Source organism: Macrosteles quadrilineatus, unplaced genomic scaffold, assembly GCF_028750875.1.
Source record: "Macrosteles quadrilineatus isolate MER2022 unplaced genomic scaffold, UCM_ALF_1.0 Scaffold_8__2_contigs__length_117827958, whole genome shotgun sequence".
Classification (NCBI taxonomy): Eukaryota; Metazoa; Arthropoda; class Insecta; order Hemiptera; family Cicadellidae; genus Macrosteles; species Macrosteles quadrilineatus.
The window spans coordinates 78,901,435-78,916,396 of record NW_026542601.1 but is presented as its reverse complement, the minus strand read 5'-3'; the positions used below and the strand labels follow the sequence as shown (position 1 = coordinate 78,916,396).

Below are 14,962 nucleotides of genomic sequence, written 5' to 3'. Positions count from 1 at the left end.
ATTTTCTATATTGAATTCCTGTAAGATATGAGAGAAGACTGTCATATATGAGAACAAACTCAGTAGGATAATTTAGGAATATTTAATTTTGTGTGTGGTGGCTGCACTGCTCAACCCTCACCCCTCACTCTTAGTTAGTCTGCTATTTTCAGTGCACTAAGATTCAACAGTCCAAGTTGCTTAGTGCATAGTTCTTATATAATACTAAGACAACATACAGCCTTTAACAAATAATAAATATAAATAAATTAGCTATAAAAATGAGGACACATCTTTCGTCTTATTGAGTTCTTTTAGCTTGTTTTAATTTAGTTGCTTTTGTAGGGTTTTTCATGTTTTAAGCTTAACTCAAAAATGTCAAAATTTAGTTAGAGTTCACTTGATAGAAACTTTTTGAACATAGATAACCGGCAATAGATTTAAACTAGTACCAAAACACACACTTATGTCATAATAGAAAGGAGAGTGTAATAAAATGTATTCTTTTAAAATATAATATCAGTTTATTATTCTCATAAAATATATTCAATATAAAATATTATAAAATATAACATGGCACTCCAGTAGACTAGAATGATTTGCTGCCAAGCTGGTGAATGTATGCAAGCTTATATAGTACTAAATATCTTTACGGTTCAACAGCAAAAAATATGGGAATGTAATACTGAGGTCAACTTTGTCCAGATCAGTCTGCTTTCCAAGACGTTCTGCAATCCTGAAAATAAATGATTTTATGAAATAACCTATGTCATAAAAGCCTCCGTATATACACATTTTTCTCTTTTAATCTGTAACATTAAACAATTTTGTAAGGGGGCAGCAATACTTAAGTCTTTGCCACCATCTGCAGTCCACATGTTATTAGAAAATAGTAACATTATACAGGGTGAGGCAGCGTACACATACTTTTACGGGAGCACGTTTTCACCTAGAAATATGAAATAAAATTATTCCTCCCAAAATCACATATGGAGATATTCATTTAAAATACTTAAAACATGATCCAAGCACAGGGTGCTCTAGAAATGAGGGTCACGGGTCCGAATCTCGAAGTTTCCTTACAATCAACCCATATTTCATTTCATTGTACTTTTTTAGAAAGGTCTTGCTTAGAGCAACTTTTTGGTGAGAACAGAATTCATTTATCTCAATTTGTTTCAAAATGGCGACCATTTTTGTGATTTTTCCCGACGTAATAATCTGTATTTTCGAAACCACTAAACATTTTTCCATTCCAATTGAAAATTTTTAAGCCTTTTAAACACAGCTTTATAATGATGTGTCACATGTAATAATTTTCAAAATTATCATTTTTTACCAACATTTTATTTTTTTGTAATGTTGAAAAGTTCACAAAAATGGCCGCCATCTTGAAACAAATTGAGATAATTGAGTTTGATTCCACCAAAATGTTGCTCTAAGCAAGTAAATTTCCAGATTCGAACCCGTGACCTTCATTCCTGGAACACCCTGTGCTTGGGTCATGTTCTAAGTATTGTTGTAAATGGATTCTTCGTATGTGATTTAGGAGCGAAAAATTGTATTTTGGGTTTCTAGGTGAAAACATACTCCCATAAAAGTATGTGTACAGGTGGTCTGCCTCAAACAGTATTGATAACCAAATGAATAATTCATTGTAGTAAGAAATATCCCTGTGACATTGTCAGGTTTTGATTGACTGCCAATCGTCCTTCGTACACAAGAGATTGTTTAGCGATTTAACTATGCTTTTAATTTATTGTGTTACTTCATTTTATAAAGATAGCATTCTGAATTATTTTACAGCCAGTTTTTGGTTCCATAAATGCTTATACTTTACCATTTTGTAAAACAACCCCCAATAAAAGTTAAAGAAAATTACAGTAATTCACTCACCGATGTTTAAAATCAGACAGCAAAACAAGGGCTTTCTCCTTGCCGTTTTCCATCACATAGTTTTGATACCCAGACATGGTAGAAATGTACCCAATCAACTCTTCAACTGAAGCGTTTCTGATGGTAGATGGGAATTCAAGTCTGTAACAAATTGATTGTTGTAAAAGCTGTACAGGGTCTCCAAAAAGTCCCGGGTCGGTTTTAAAAATTTTTGAACTCCAAACAGACAACTGAGTCAAAAATGGCAGCTGTTAAAAGATTTCTTTAATCTTTGAACGGCTGCCATGTTTAATGTTCTTTTGAACTCAAATTTGCGGCATTGTATTCTACTAATAAAGCCCTTTAATTTGATATGCATATCAACCTGTGATTCCATTTAAGATTTTCTTCTGACTCCTAGCAGGCTGTATATCTGAAGAAGTAGTGGTACACTGCATATGTGATAGAATAGATTTTTATGTCCAGTAACTTTGTGCAAATTTTTGTAGCTCTTTTTAAATATTTCAAAAAATGTTTAACCGTCCTGAGACTTTTTGGACACCCTGTATAATAAGGAATTATATTTTGTATCATGCATGTGTAAAAATATTTTTTATACCTTCGCCTTTGTCTTTTTAAACGTTGTCGATATAACATAGTATTGAGAACAGGGGGTTTTTCCCTTACAACAAACGTTAAAAATGACAAATGTTTAATACCATTCTCTGAAATTACTATACATATTTTGCTTAAAACTCACTTGAATTTAGCAACGTTTTATGACCAACTGTTGTTAAATACAAGTGAATTTCAAGCAAAATATGTATAGAAATTTCAAGGAATGGTATTAAACATGAGGGTAGTTTGAATTTTGTTTTATCCTTTGACACAAGTCAAATTGAGGGCTTCTCAGGGATTAGGTACTGCAATGATGGTGCCTAATTTACCTCATGTAATCAAAATTTACATCACTTTGCTTACATGTTTTACCATTACAGCATTGTTAGGGACAAAAATGCCTTTACACCTACTTGCGCTGTGAACGTTCTTGTCACGTGATATGTGTTAAATGTTTTATGTATGTTCGAATGGTTAGTTGTATGTGCTGGATAGGTCAATGTTCTGGTTATTTGTGTGCACTAGACAAGTCAATGTTTTGGTTATCCTTACAATTACGTATTAACAGTGAAACATGTAGGTAAAGTGAAGCTAACAACCAACTTAGATTACTGGATGAGGTAAATTGTACCATTATATTAGTTATCAATTAGTATTAACTTAAAGAGCAACTTCATCAGATGACATATTATAACAATGGAGATTAGAACACTTCATAATGTTAAATAGATTTTGACATCACAATCAAGACTAGTAATCTAATCAAAGCGAGGAAAGAAAACATTTTTAAGTGTACAACTGTAACATGAACTTTTAAAAACTTGTCATCCAGTTTGTTAGTAGAAAAACTTGACTGAATTCATAACTATACAAGACAATATCGCAGATAAAACATACACTCCCTTTGTAGATTTCTCATCCTTATAAAACAGCTGAAGCTAATAAGTTTATTGTTAGTTATGTCCGGTGCACTGTAGAGGTTGTGTTTTGTTTATAATTTGTTTCTTATTATTTTAGCCAATTAAAACCTCGTTTGACCAAATAAAACAATCTAATCATAAACAATTCCTCGTCTCTAGTTATATAACCAAACAGTAAAACAAAAATCATGAAATTAACTCTAGAATAATATAAACAAAATTTCGTCAACACTAGCAATCAGTGTCACCGGACATGAACTAGACACAAAAAACAAACTTCAAAATTTACAATTGGATGAGAAGTCTACTTGTGTTGTTTAGTCTATGACTATATTGATTGAGCTACTTAAGTAGGCAAATACTGTGGAAACACCAACCAAAACAATGAATTGTTTGAGAGAAAGCTTCCTCAATGACACAGTTTCTATACGTTTTATTTAAGCTAAGAAACGTTTCTGCCACTAGAAATATTTTAAAATGTGTTAAAACTTACAGTTCTGAAATATGCTGATGGATTAAAAAAGATTTCTGAGGTCTTTTGTTGACGAAAATGTTTTATGTTTATGGTCAATTGCTGTGACGATTCTATTAAATTGAATAAGATGTTATAATGGTAATTAAGAGTCCTAAATGTCATCCCATATACCAGTCTAAGGCAGATTTGAGACAATATAGTATAAAGACTTATTATTGAAACTTAACACTAAATAAAATTAATTTATAAATGAGTATTTCTCACCTTAAAGGAGGCTGACTAGAGAATGGCACTTTTGAGAACTGAAAACCTCTGTAACCTTCAAAATAAGCTAGTTTGCTTCCTTCCGGAACATATTTTCCAAGTGTGTCTTGAATCATCTAGAAAAAGAGTATTTTAAAAGGAGAACTAATAAGGTTGAAATAACACACATGTAACCAATATTTAGAATCAAATCTGTTGTTTTACTGATAGGGAAATATTCATGACATGGCCGTAATCGCAGAAAACGGTGACGATGTTTCTGTGGCCCGCGGGTAACAATGACGATAGCTACCTGACCATAGGATATGTTTAACATTTGTCCGCGATCACGAAAGATTATGATGATGTTCACAAGACCCCGAAAGACGTGGAAGATTTTACCCTGATGGCAAAGTGTGATGACGATGTTTCCATATCCACAGGAGACGATAATGATGTCAACATGGCTGTGAGAGATGTTTTGATTTTGCCCCGATCATGGCTTCTACTTTCTATAATAATGATTCTTATTATTTTGGTTTTTTAAAGTTTTTTTATTATTTCTTTAAGGGCCTCTTTTAACCTTGCATTTGCCCGTCCACATAGACTAACTGCCCGTGCGTGGAACCTATCCAACAAAGCAAGGGGTGAGCCGGTACAGTACAAAGGTGAAGTGTACTGATAAATTGTTCAGCAATGACAAGGATCCGAACCCACGACATTGCTGCCTTTTGCCCCAAGTCCGTGACGCTACCAACTGAGCCACCGACTCACCAACCCGTGAGTAATTAGGGTAACCGGAGATTCAGATAGTTGGCCATCGGATAATTTGAATTATACTGTACATTAAATTAAACATAATGATATTAAAGGATGATGAAATGGATATCACATAATATATTAATGCACTGATAAACAAACTTGATTCTTTCCACACTTTTGTGAGATGACTTTACATTGAATGATTTTGATTTTGACCAACAAATTCTCACATCCACAGGGTAAAGGTTGCATCTTTTTAAACTTATGAAGGAACTAAATTTGGGTTCCCAAATTCTGTTTAAGAAATTAATGAATTAAATTAAATTAAATAAGTACTTTATTTACTAACTCAGTTACAGTAGAACCCCTCATATCCGGCCTTGGTTTTACCGGTCCTCTGTTTATCCGGTCCCTTCCAGGAAGCCAATATCAAAATGTTTTTCTCACAGCTTACAGACGTTTAGATGCAAGCACTAGTCTTTGTGACTGCTCAAGTCATAAAATAAATTGTTCTCTTTACTTATCTGTTTGTATATACATTTATTTGCTGAGTCACTATACTCAGTTGAGCTAGTAGGCCTAACCTCTGATCAGTTGGTTGATTATTTCCAAAGTGGGGTTAGTACAGTACAGTACATTAATTTTTGTATTTCACAAAATGGATAAGAATGTTGAGTAGAAATGCATGTACCATTTAAGTCCTCATGATCTTAAAATACAATTTATTGTCATTTTTACCTCCATTTAATAGGTTTTGCTACCTGAAATCACAATATTTGTACATTTATTACTTAATGACTTTAACCTACAAATATTTTCTTTTTCTTTTTACAAACATGTTTATTTTTCTAAAAATTATCCCAGAACAGAATTAAATTATACTTTTGATTGCATATATTGATTACCTATTATTATTTAGGTATGAATTGTCATTTTCATAGTAGGTTGGTTTATCCGGCCAAATCGTTATCCGGCCAGGGGCTTGGTCCCGTGGTGACCGGATATGAGGGGTTCTACTATATACACATTCACTGCAAAAATCACACTTTAGAACAATGGTTAAAATAGCCATCTGTTCGGTTGGCACTTACATTTACTTCACTAAATTAATCTGTCTTTAACAATTTGTAAAATAAAAATAAAAAAATTACATTTTTCTATTAATATTGATTTACACAGAAATAAAAGATGCTTAAAGGCCATCAGAATAGAAAAATTAGAGTAAAAAGAAAAGATTAGCTTTAAAAGAACAAATAACGGCGGTATTTCTTATTTCTATAAGTGTATTGATTTAGTTATTATATTCTTTAATAAAACTCCACCTATAATGCCGTGCTCTTTTTAAATATTCCTCCAGGACACGCTAATTCCCCCTATTTAAGTATTCAATTTTAACTTATTTGTCTTAGAATAGGACAAACTGAAACAAAATGGCAAATTGTTTTGTGTTCACTTAAATTACACAAGGAACAAGTGTAATTTTTGTCACGTCAAGGTTTAATTAAGGTATAATTAAGGTCAATTAGTTCTGCCCTAGCCTTTATTGTCCAGGAAATTAGATCATGATCGTCGGTGAATAGCGGACTCTCTCAGTTCAGGGTCAAGGTCGTTAATAACTGTTTGTGGGATACAGAGGTAAGAGCTCTGCCGAAGCTCTTCCTCCCTCCACAAAAAAAAACCTCCATCACCGATTGTAAATCTGATCTCAGCCTGTCTGTTTCATCAACATCAAAATTAATATCAATATGGCAAATTTTTCTTAATCATTCTGTTTAAGTGTTCATAGCTTTTTTGAAATTGTGTTGTGATTGCTTTCAAAGCACAAACACAAGGTCTAAGCAACCATCTGGTAGGAAGTAGAACATTTTTGCAAATGCCAATTTAATTCATTTTCAATTCAAACAGCACTAAAAGACATAAAATTGTAGAAGCCTATTTAGTATTTTTATTTTATCATGTTTTAAAATTTAAACTTCTTTGAAACAATTTCTCTCATTGAAACAAATCTGTTTCCATAGAAACAATTTACTTTATTAATTCCATTGTTCACTAAAGAATTTGGAACAGTGAATACATGTTTATACTGAACTGGAGAATATAAAATCCAGAAAAATGCTTGACAGTCAATGCATGTTTGCAATTTGTGAATTCTTCACGATTGTTCGGTTGGGTCTTTGGAAAGGACAACTAAACAAACATATTTGAGTCTACAGTTATACGTAGAGTTTGTGGAATAACAAAGGGTTCTGTTATAATTGACTGTATACTGCATCAAATCAAAAAGGATTAAATTGCATGCAAATTATATTGCTTGAAAAAACAGCCAATGTTTAAAAAAATTTTGGGAAACCAGAGGAACCGACAGAAATCGAAATAGCTAAACTAAAATCTAAAAATCTGAGAACAATGAGAGAAATAAATGGAAAATATATCTCAACAGCGTGAGCTGATGGAAGCCCAAGAACCAACATTAAGGTCTGCAGAGCAGTGAGAAGTGACAAGAATAAGGAGGGAATTATAGGATTAAGTATTATAGTGTTTAGTAGTCTAGTATTTATTATCTCATATATCTAGTATTAGGTATCTATGAATAGTATTTATCTGACCGAGAGAAGTAGCATCGTACCATTTCACATTCGGGAGGTCTGACTATCAGGCTGGCCATTCCGAGGTAAGTTTGTAAGGTTTCTTTTCTCACCTAGGCAAATGCCGGTTTCCTTCAATGGTTCATTCAAGGGCTGTACCCTGTCAGGAAAAAGGAAGGACTCTGTCATAATTCTTTTTGGTTTATAAACCCCCAAGTAGGTTGTAATTTAAATAAACAACGTATTTAACCACTATTCTTGTCTTAATTTAATTAAAAAAATATTTTCTGATAATAAATATTTAATTGAAAATCAAAATTCAAAGTTTTTGGATAGTTAAATGACAGAACCAAAACTCTGAGCAAGAATGCTCTACTAAAATGACAGCTTACTGGAACAAAATTTGAAGCATTTGATTTCAAATTACCAAAGTTGACAACAAACGTTCAAATTCTTTACTTTTGGGTTTTTGACTCCGTCTACTGTCAGCTGTGTTCTAAAAGTTACTCACATCTTGTACAATATCTGCCAGAGACATTTCGCCCACCGAGGGCCGAGGGAGATTGTAGCCGTAAATGGCCAAGACACCACCCGGCCGCAACACTCGCCCCACCTCGGCCCAGAACTCGTCCAGCTGGAACCAATGTACGGCCATGCCTACAGTGACTAGGTCTACGCTGCCATCGCCTTCTCCGAGCTGCTCTGCCGACCCTACTCTGAAAACCAATCACGATTGTTTTGATCAATATTGTTATAATTGTTAAAGTTACAAAACAATAAAAAAGTAACTGGATGATTGGTAACATGTAGAAGAAATATTGATGAATTTACCCTTTATATAATAAAGCAGGTGAGTGTTATATTTGGTAAAACAAATAAATTTGTTTCCTACAGATAAGACTTGTCCACCATACAGGTAATTCTGCTCTTCCATTAAAAACAAAATCAAACCGATTTTTCCTAGAGCCCTTTACCTATGGCCATTGGCAAACTGTAGACTTATGAACAATCTGATAACTTCTTGACTCGGGTTTTAAAATATGTGTTCCAACATTGTGTAAATGCTATTTATACTGCAAACAATCACAAGATTGCAAATAAAATTAAAATTACAATTACATAAGATGTTACAATGGTGACCAATTTTGACCAGTCATCATCAGTCCCAATCGGAGCAAGTGTGACTTCTTATGTAATTTTTTTTTCTGTATTTACTATCATGTTATTCAGGACAGCCATACAGACACTTGTCCCATGGTATCTTGAAATACAGTCTCTTGTTTTTTATCCCAGATAACTCGGACATTCTAAAATTATTGAATTTGTATTTGTTAAATGGTATTTTAATATTTATGGATAAAGTAATATGTTGTAGCTGTAGTGGTAACTGGTAACTAGTTTTGGCCCTTAGATTGCACCATCTTCAGGCCTTTAAGGAGTCAAAATGGCTTTAACTTGTTCATTGGTAGTAATGGTTTTCATGGTTTTCATTTTAATATTAAGTAAAATCAGTGAATCTTACCTGTAAATTACGTTTTCACTTTTCTTCTTAAGCTGCGCTTGTTCAATTTGCTCCCTGCTGTTATCAATGCCGATAACTTTTGTGAAGTAGGAAGACAAGACTTCTGTACTTTGTCCTGAACCACAGCCTACATCCAAGGCTTGGTGTAAAGGGCATTCTTCCTATGAAATTGTAAGCTTAGTAATAATTCCACTGGTCATTAATATTCTCTGTTTGTAATAAAAGGTGAGAAATTCTGCGTTTTCAGGAAATAGTAAGTACCTATTCCATTTTATATGAATTCATAGAATGCTTCCAGAGTGTATTAAATAATTTGTGTTACTAAGTAGTTCAAATGTGATAGAAAATGCTTGCTGTATTTTAAAATACTTCATCTTTCCTTTATGTAAAACTCGCAATTGATTGATAATTTTTATCTATTGCCTTGTTCTATAAACCATTGAGGAGGTCCCATGAAACGATAAAGCAATGCAATATTTAAGCTAGTTGTTTGTGGTTGCTCCCAGTGAAATTGGGTACATTAACCACGTACATGCTAGATCTAGCTCCTACATCCAAGCTATGGAGCATTTGTATAGTATAGTTAGAAAATATTAAGTTATATTTAATATTGAAAAGTAGAGGAAAAATGAGACTTACCCCTTCCTTAAGAAACAATAAGATTTGTTCAATCAATTCTTCAGGAGGCTTCGGTCGGAATTTGGAATATAATTCAGCTTGTTCAATACTTTTTATATACGCCATTCAAAGCAAACCCTGAAGCAAATAAAAAATCTATATAGGCTATATCATAAAAATAGTAAACTAAATCAAAATGGTGCAACAATGTTAACATTTAGTAGGTAGGGCTACTACACTGGAGCTTTCAGTTAACCACATAAAAGTGTGGGTTAACCTCATTATTAGTGCAGTAGAACATTGAGTCATTTATTTATTTATTTATTCCTACGGCAAATGCCATTAAACAATACGTATCTAAACAAGATGGTTTGCAAAAATAAATAGTACTTAAGAATTGCTGAAATCTCTGCTAAAATGCTGGCTCTTATCTGTGCAAAATGGTCTTAAAGGACGTCTCTTCAAACAGGAGACACCATAAATCAAAGGTTTGAAACTGTCTGTCAGGTATGGTGTTCACTTATTTATTTCCTTTTTATAGCCTAATGTTATATTTTTATCTTGTTATATTTTTAAATTGTTGTGTTTTTTTTATTATTTTTCTATCTATCATATAGGTATTTGCTTTCAAGTTGGATGCTTAATGCTTTCTTAAAACTGATCTTTTTCTGAACTGATTAGGCCTATGTATTACGTTTTGTCATATGTTTAGGTATTGGTTGTTTGACCGTAACTTAGCAATGAATAAATAAACAAGTTAATCAAACAGAGTCATGACTCATGGTGGCAGCATTGAAACTCTTCAATGAAAGCATTGAAACCCGTGACAATGTCAAAAACTTAAAAATTACCAAGTTTAAACTCTCAGTTCAAATAACACTTATTCTTAACCTACTTGTAAATAGGCCTATGAGCTCAAAGAGTTAAAATGACGTGCACTTTTCTAACTCGCCCCGCTAGTCCAAAAAACATAGATAGCTTACATAAGGCCTACATAAGCTACTATTGGCCGGGACTCTGATCGGAGATAAAGCACTCAAGTATTAAAGTACCAGTATTCATTAAAGAAGTCGACCTCACTTGGGCCGAACCAGACATATTGGATTTGAAGGCTAAGTTTAGTGTTAAAGTAAAAACCAATCAGCTAACCAGACAAGTAATACTAATATTTGTAGGCTACCTAAGTTTTAGACTTATCCTTTTTAAATGATTGTCCACCCTAAACTTAATTTGTATTATTCAAGAGTTCTTATATAAGCCTAATCAGTAAATAAGCAATTCAAATTGGTATAAATACTATGGAAAATCGCTCAAAGGGTTTAAGATTAGCACACACACTTGTCAAAGCAAATCAAATCATAAAATCTAAACTCAAGTTAGAATTACAGTAGGTAGTAAGTTAGGTACCTGAGAACACAAATTCCACGCACTACCGGTACTTCAATAGATTAATTTTTAAAGGAATATTTTGATATGATTTTAAATTTTCAAATTTCGGTGTATTTAATTTAGGTTATGTTATGCTAAAGCTAGACAACACTATTCATCCGAACCCAACGCAACGCAACACAATAATAAATCATTTATGTCTATCTATGATCATGTGACTATGACAGGTGGAGGTGACACCTCAGCAGTCGACACAGCGAGCTGGAGCGTGGAGCTGACCAGCTGACGAAGCCTAAATTTACTGTTCTTCTTTTTCCACTCTCTCCCTCTTAATTCAAACAGCCAACTTTTTTTTGTACAGGTCGCGGCCTTCGATGTGGCAACGTCGCAAGTGGTTGTTGTAACAGCTGTTTTGTTTGGAAGCAGCTAATAGTATTTTAGTGCAGTAAAAATAAGAGAAAAATTCCATAAACCTAAAAAAAATTAGGACAACTGGGGAATTTGGTACAGATGTTGGGTGTACCTTCCTTTTGAACATACTAAAAGTCCCCTAAAATTCAAGCTGTGCTACGGCCGCCATATTGGAAAATGGCGGCATATTTCTGTATATTTTCGCTATAGTGACTTCATTATTAGAGATACAGGAAAAAGCTAAATATACAAAATGTAGTCCATTTAAAAATAAACATTTTTTGTATTTATCATCTTTCTCTAAACCCAACGGCTTTTGAGTTATTTGTGATTAAGTATATTTAGTTTTTTTTCCTATTTATCAAAAATAGGTGAAACACATGGAAATTGACTGTTACTTTCAAGGATTATGATAATTTATCCCATTTAATTAACTGGTGTGATACTATGAAATCTTAAAATTTAAGCTTATTTTATGAGTAAAACAACTCCGCCACAGCAAACCTGCAGACTCAGCAAATTTCCATTTGATTGGATGTTTTATTAATTGTATTTAAATAAAATTAGATTCAACAGGTAACTAGGTTTGCTGTTACAGGTATGTTATTATAGTGTTTTTTTTTTTTTTTTTTTTTTTTTTTGTAAAATATCAATAACTTAGTATAAAAAAACTAATTTTCCAAGTTTGATCATAATAAATCTATAAACAAACAAACTACAACAGTTAACTAATTCATATGACATCCCATCTATATGGATCAGCTGTCACCAATTTTTTACTAAAAAAGAACGTAGTTGTGTGAGCTAGTCACAGATTGCGCTAGTGTCTAAAACTCTATTTTGTACCTTATTTTTTGTTACTGACATAGTTGCTGGGTCACAACAGTTGCTATAGCTCATAATAAGTCATTCCATCAATTTAACATGGTAAAAACCATCGTGTAATCGTCAGAAATCAGTAATTTAGATCAGCGCAGTCTGTAGGTGGCTCACATCAACTAGGACAAATTTGATTAAAAACCTGGCTACAACTTTAACATGGGGATGGAATGTCTAATGGTAGTTTAAGATTTGCAATTTACAAATTAAAATATTATACAAATTTTGGTTGTGTTTACTAAAAATATTGCGATTATTCGTCCCGATTCGAATACTAACCGAAGGGGTTTTAATATTTTCTACTCATTTTTACCCATTCAATAAATTAACATTTTAATATTTTGATGGCACTACCACTATCACTCTGATCAGGGCCGATTTACCGAATAGGCACGGTAGGCACGTGCCTAGGGTGCGAGGCAATTGGCTTTTATTGGGGGCGCCAAAAATTTGGAAATTAAAAAAAATTGTGGTAGTATTTGCATGCTATCGCGGTAAACTTCTGATAACCCCTCGCGGCCGTGTAGGCATCGTAATCGTCTCCCGCGTTTGCGGCAAGATTCTTACTTTTTTCTGCAGTCAGGTCGTTTGGACATAAAATTGTCTTCCATGATCGAGGCAATATATGAACATATCCCACGATCGTGAGGAGATTATCATCGTCTACCGCAAATGAGGCAAAATTCTGATATTTTCCCGCGGTCGTGAGGACATTATCCTCGTCTTGCGCGATCCCGGTCAAATTCTGACCACCCCTCGCGGCCGTGGAGACATCTTATCGTCCCCCGCAGTGGTGTGGACATAGTAATCGCCTCCCGCAATTGTGGCAAAATGGTAATCATCTCCCGCGGACATATGGAGATAATCGTCTTCGGCGAATGAGGCAAAATTCTTATCTTTTCCTGCGGTCATTTGGACATTATTAGCGTCTTGAGCGATCGCGGCATTATTGTATTCTGCGGTTCTGTAGACATCGTAATCGTTTCCCGCAGTTGTGAAGACATCGTTATCGTCTCCCGCGATTGCGGTAAAATGTTAATAATGTCTTCCAGTCGTGTGGAGATCATCATAGTCTTCTACGATCGCGGCAAAATTCTTGCTGTTTCCCGTGGTCGTGTGGACATTATCATCGTCTTCCGTGATCGCGGCAATATTCTGATCATCCCTCGTGGCCGTGTAGAAATAGTTATTGAGTGAAAATTTAAAAACGTACGTTTTCATGTCCCTGGCCTTTTACTTCGTAGATACTGGATTTGTAGTTTATTATTCTGTGTTTTAATATTTTTTGGGACGGGGGCAACATGTTACACACATTTATTTGGTTTTAAATACGTTCTAGGTATTTTTTTCGTATTTTTAAAGTCTCGAAATTCACGACCATGACGTGTCCCTAGGGTACATTTATCAACTTTCACGCTGTTTTTAGACTAATTATTCATGCCGAAATATATAAAGCCATATTTTTATGTCATCAATGGTTATTAAACTTACAAAAAAGGAGCATATTATAATTTTATTGTCATTGCAAACTGACTACCATGACAAAATAAGTCTGTCCCTCGATTTGGCGTCACGACCATTTGGGAAAAATTTTCAACTTTGGAGCACGACAGTGGCAAGCCTGGCGTCGATGGAGTCAGTTGGTTTTAGAGACTAGTTCGGGGTGTACGTCAGGATTGTAGTGCCGGTCGTTTCGAGTTGAAAGGAGGAATTACAAGATTAATAAAGGAAAGATTGTGTTTTTTGTAATTTTGGTGTGTCCATGACCGTACGTAGTCATTCGATGAAGTAGACATGGTGTTAATTTTTGTTTATAAGATATTTCAATTGCTAGATTAGCCTAGAAGTCCACTTTGTATCCTCGAACATGAGGTGCAGGGCTACCGCCAGAACAGAGCCAAATAACACGTAATTTCACGACCAAAGTTTCACGACCATCGCGGGTTTTTTCACGACCAATCCAGCCTTATGGATTATAGTGTGTTTGGTCGTGACAATAACTTTAATATAATTGTAAATTGAACAGTTTAGTTCAATTGAAACACATAGTTTTATTATAACTAACAGTATAATTGAAGGATTGTTTAGAAAGATTTAGATTATTCCAGACAATTCACGACCGTACCGCTTGTCCCTGACCATCACGTTTATGATTTCTATCATAAAAATTTCAAAAATTAAAATATTGTCATATTTCAATGTTTTATACACAAAAGAAGCACACCTCTATACAAACATAACGATTTTTCGGGTCTCAGGTAAGTTTTTTCGGAGTTACACAAACTTAAAAAGATTTTATTGGCTTTTTTTCTATTTTTTGAGTTTTTTTTATTTTTTTCTAGAAAGACCAAATAAACCAAAAGCCCAGTGACCTTTTTATTGTATAATGGTCATAAAAGTAAATTAGTTTATAGGAAAACATAGTTATAAAAATAATATTAACTATTTTTAATATTCATTTAAACGTCCGTTATGGTCGTGACAGGATTTTGTGTTTTTCCACTAAAGATGCTCTTTAAAAAGAAAACTACCAACGATATTGCGTTACCATGGACATTTTATGAAACTTCAAATGTTAATGAAATAAAAAAAATAATAAAAGTTTTGAAAAAAGGGGGAAAAAATTTGCAAAGTGCTTTTCCTGAAAACGTACGTTTTTAAATTTTTACTCTATTGTATCACCCGC

At 33.7% G+C, this 14,962-nt stretch overlaps 1 protein-coding gene across 1 annotated transcript; it reads right to left on the bottom strand.

The window, feature by feature from the left end:
• Positions 1 to 489: 489 nt before the first annotated feature.
• LOC129001113 (putative methyltransferase DDB_G0268948) lies at positions 490 to 11,195 on the bottom strand. The gene is made up of 7 exons (XM_054428299.1): positions 11,005 to 11,195; positions 9,619 to 9,735; positions 8,980 to 9,140; positions 7,969 to 8,173; positions 4,132 to 4,247; positions 1,876 to 2,016; positions 490 to 715 (listed from the first exon to the last, which is right to left on the bottom strand). The coding sequence occupies exons 2-7, from the start codon at positions 9,721 to 9,723 to the stop codon at positions 619 to 621; spliced, it is 825 nt and encodes a 274-aa protein (XP_054284274.1). The 5' UTR covers positions 9,724 to 9,735; positions 11,005 to 11,195; the 3' UTR covers positions 490 to 618.
• Between the last annotated feature and the right edge of the window lie 3,767 nt (positions 11,196 to 14,962).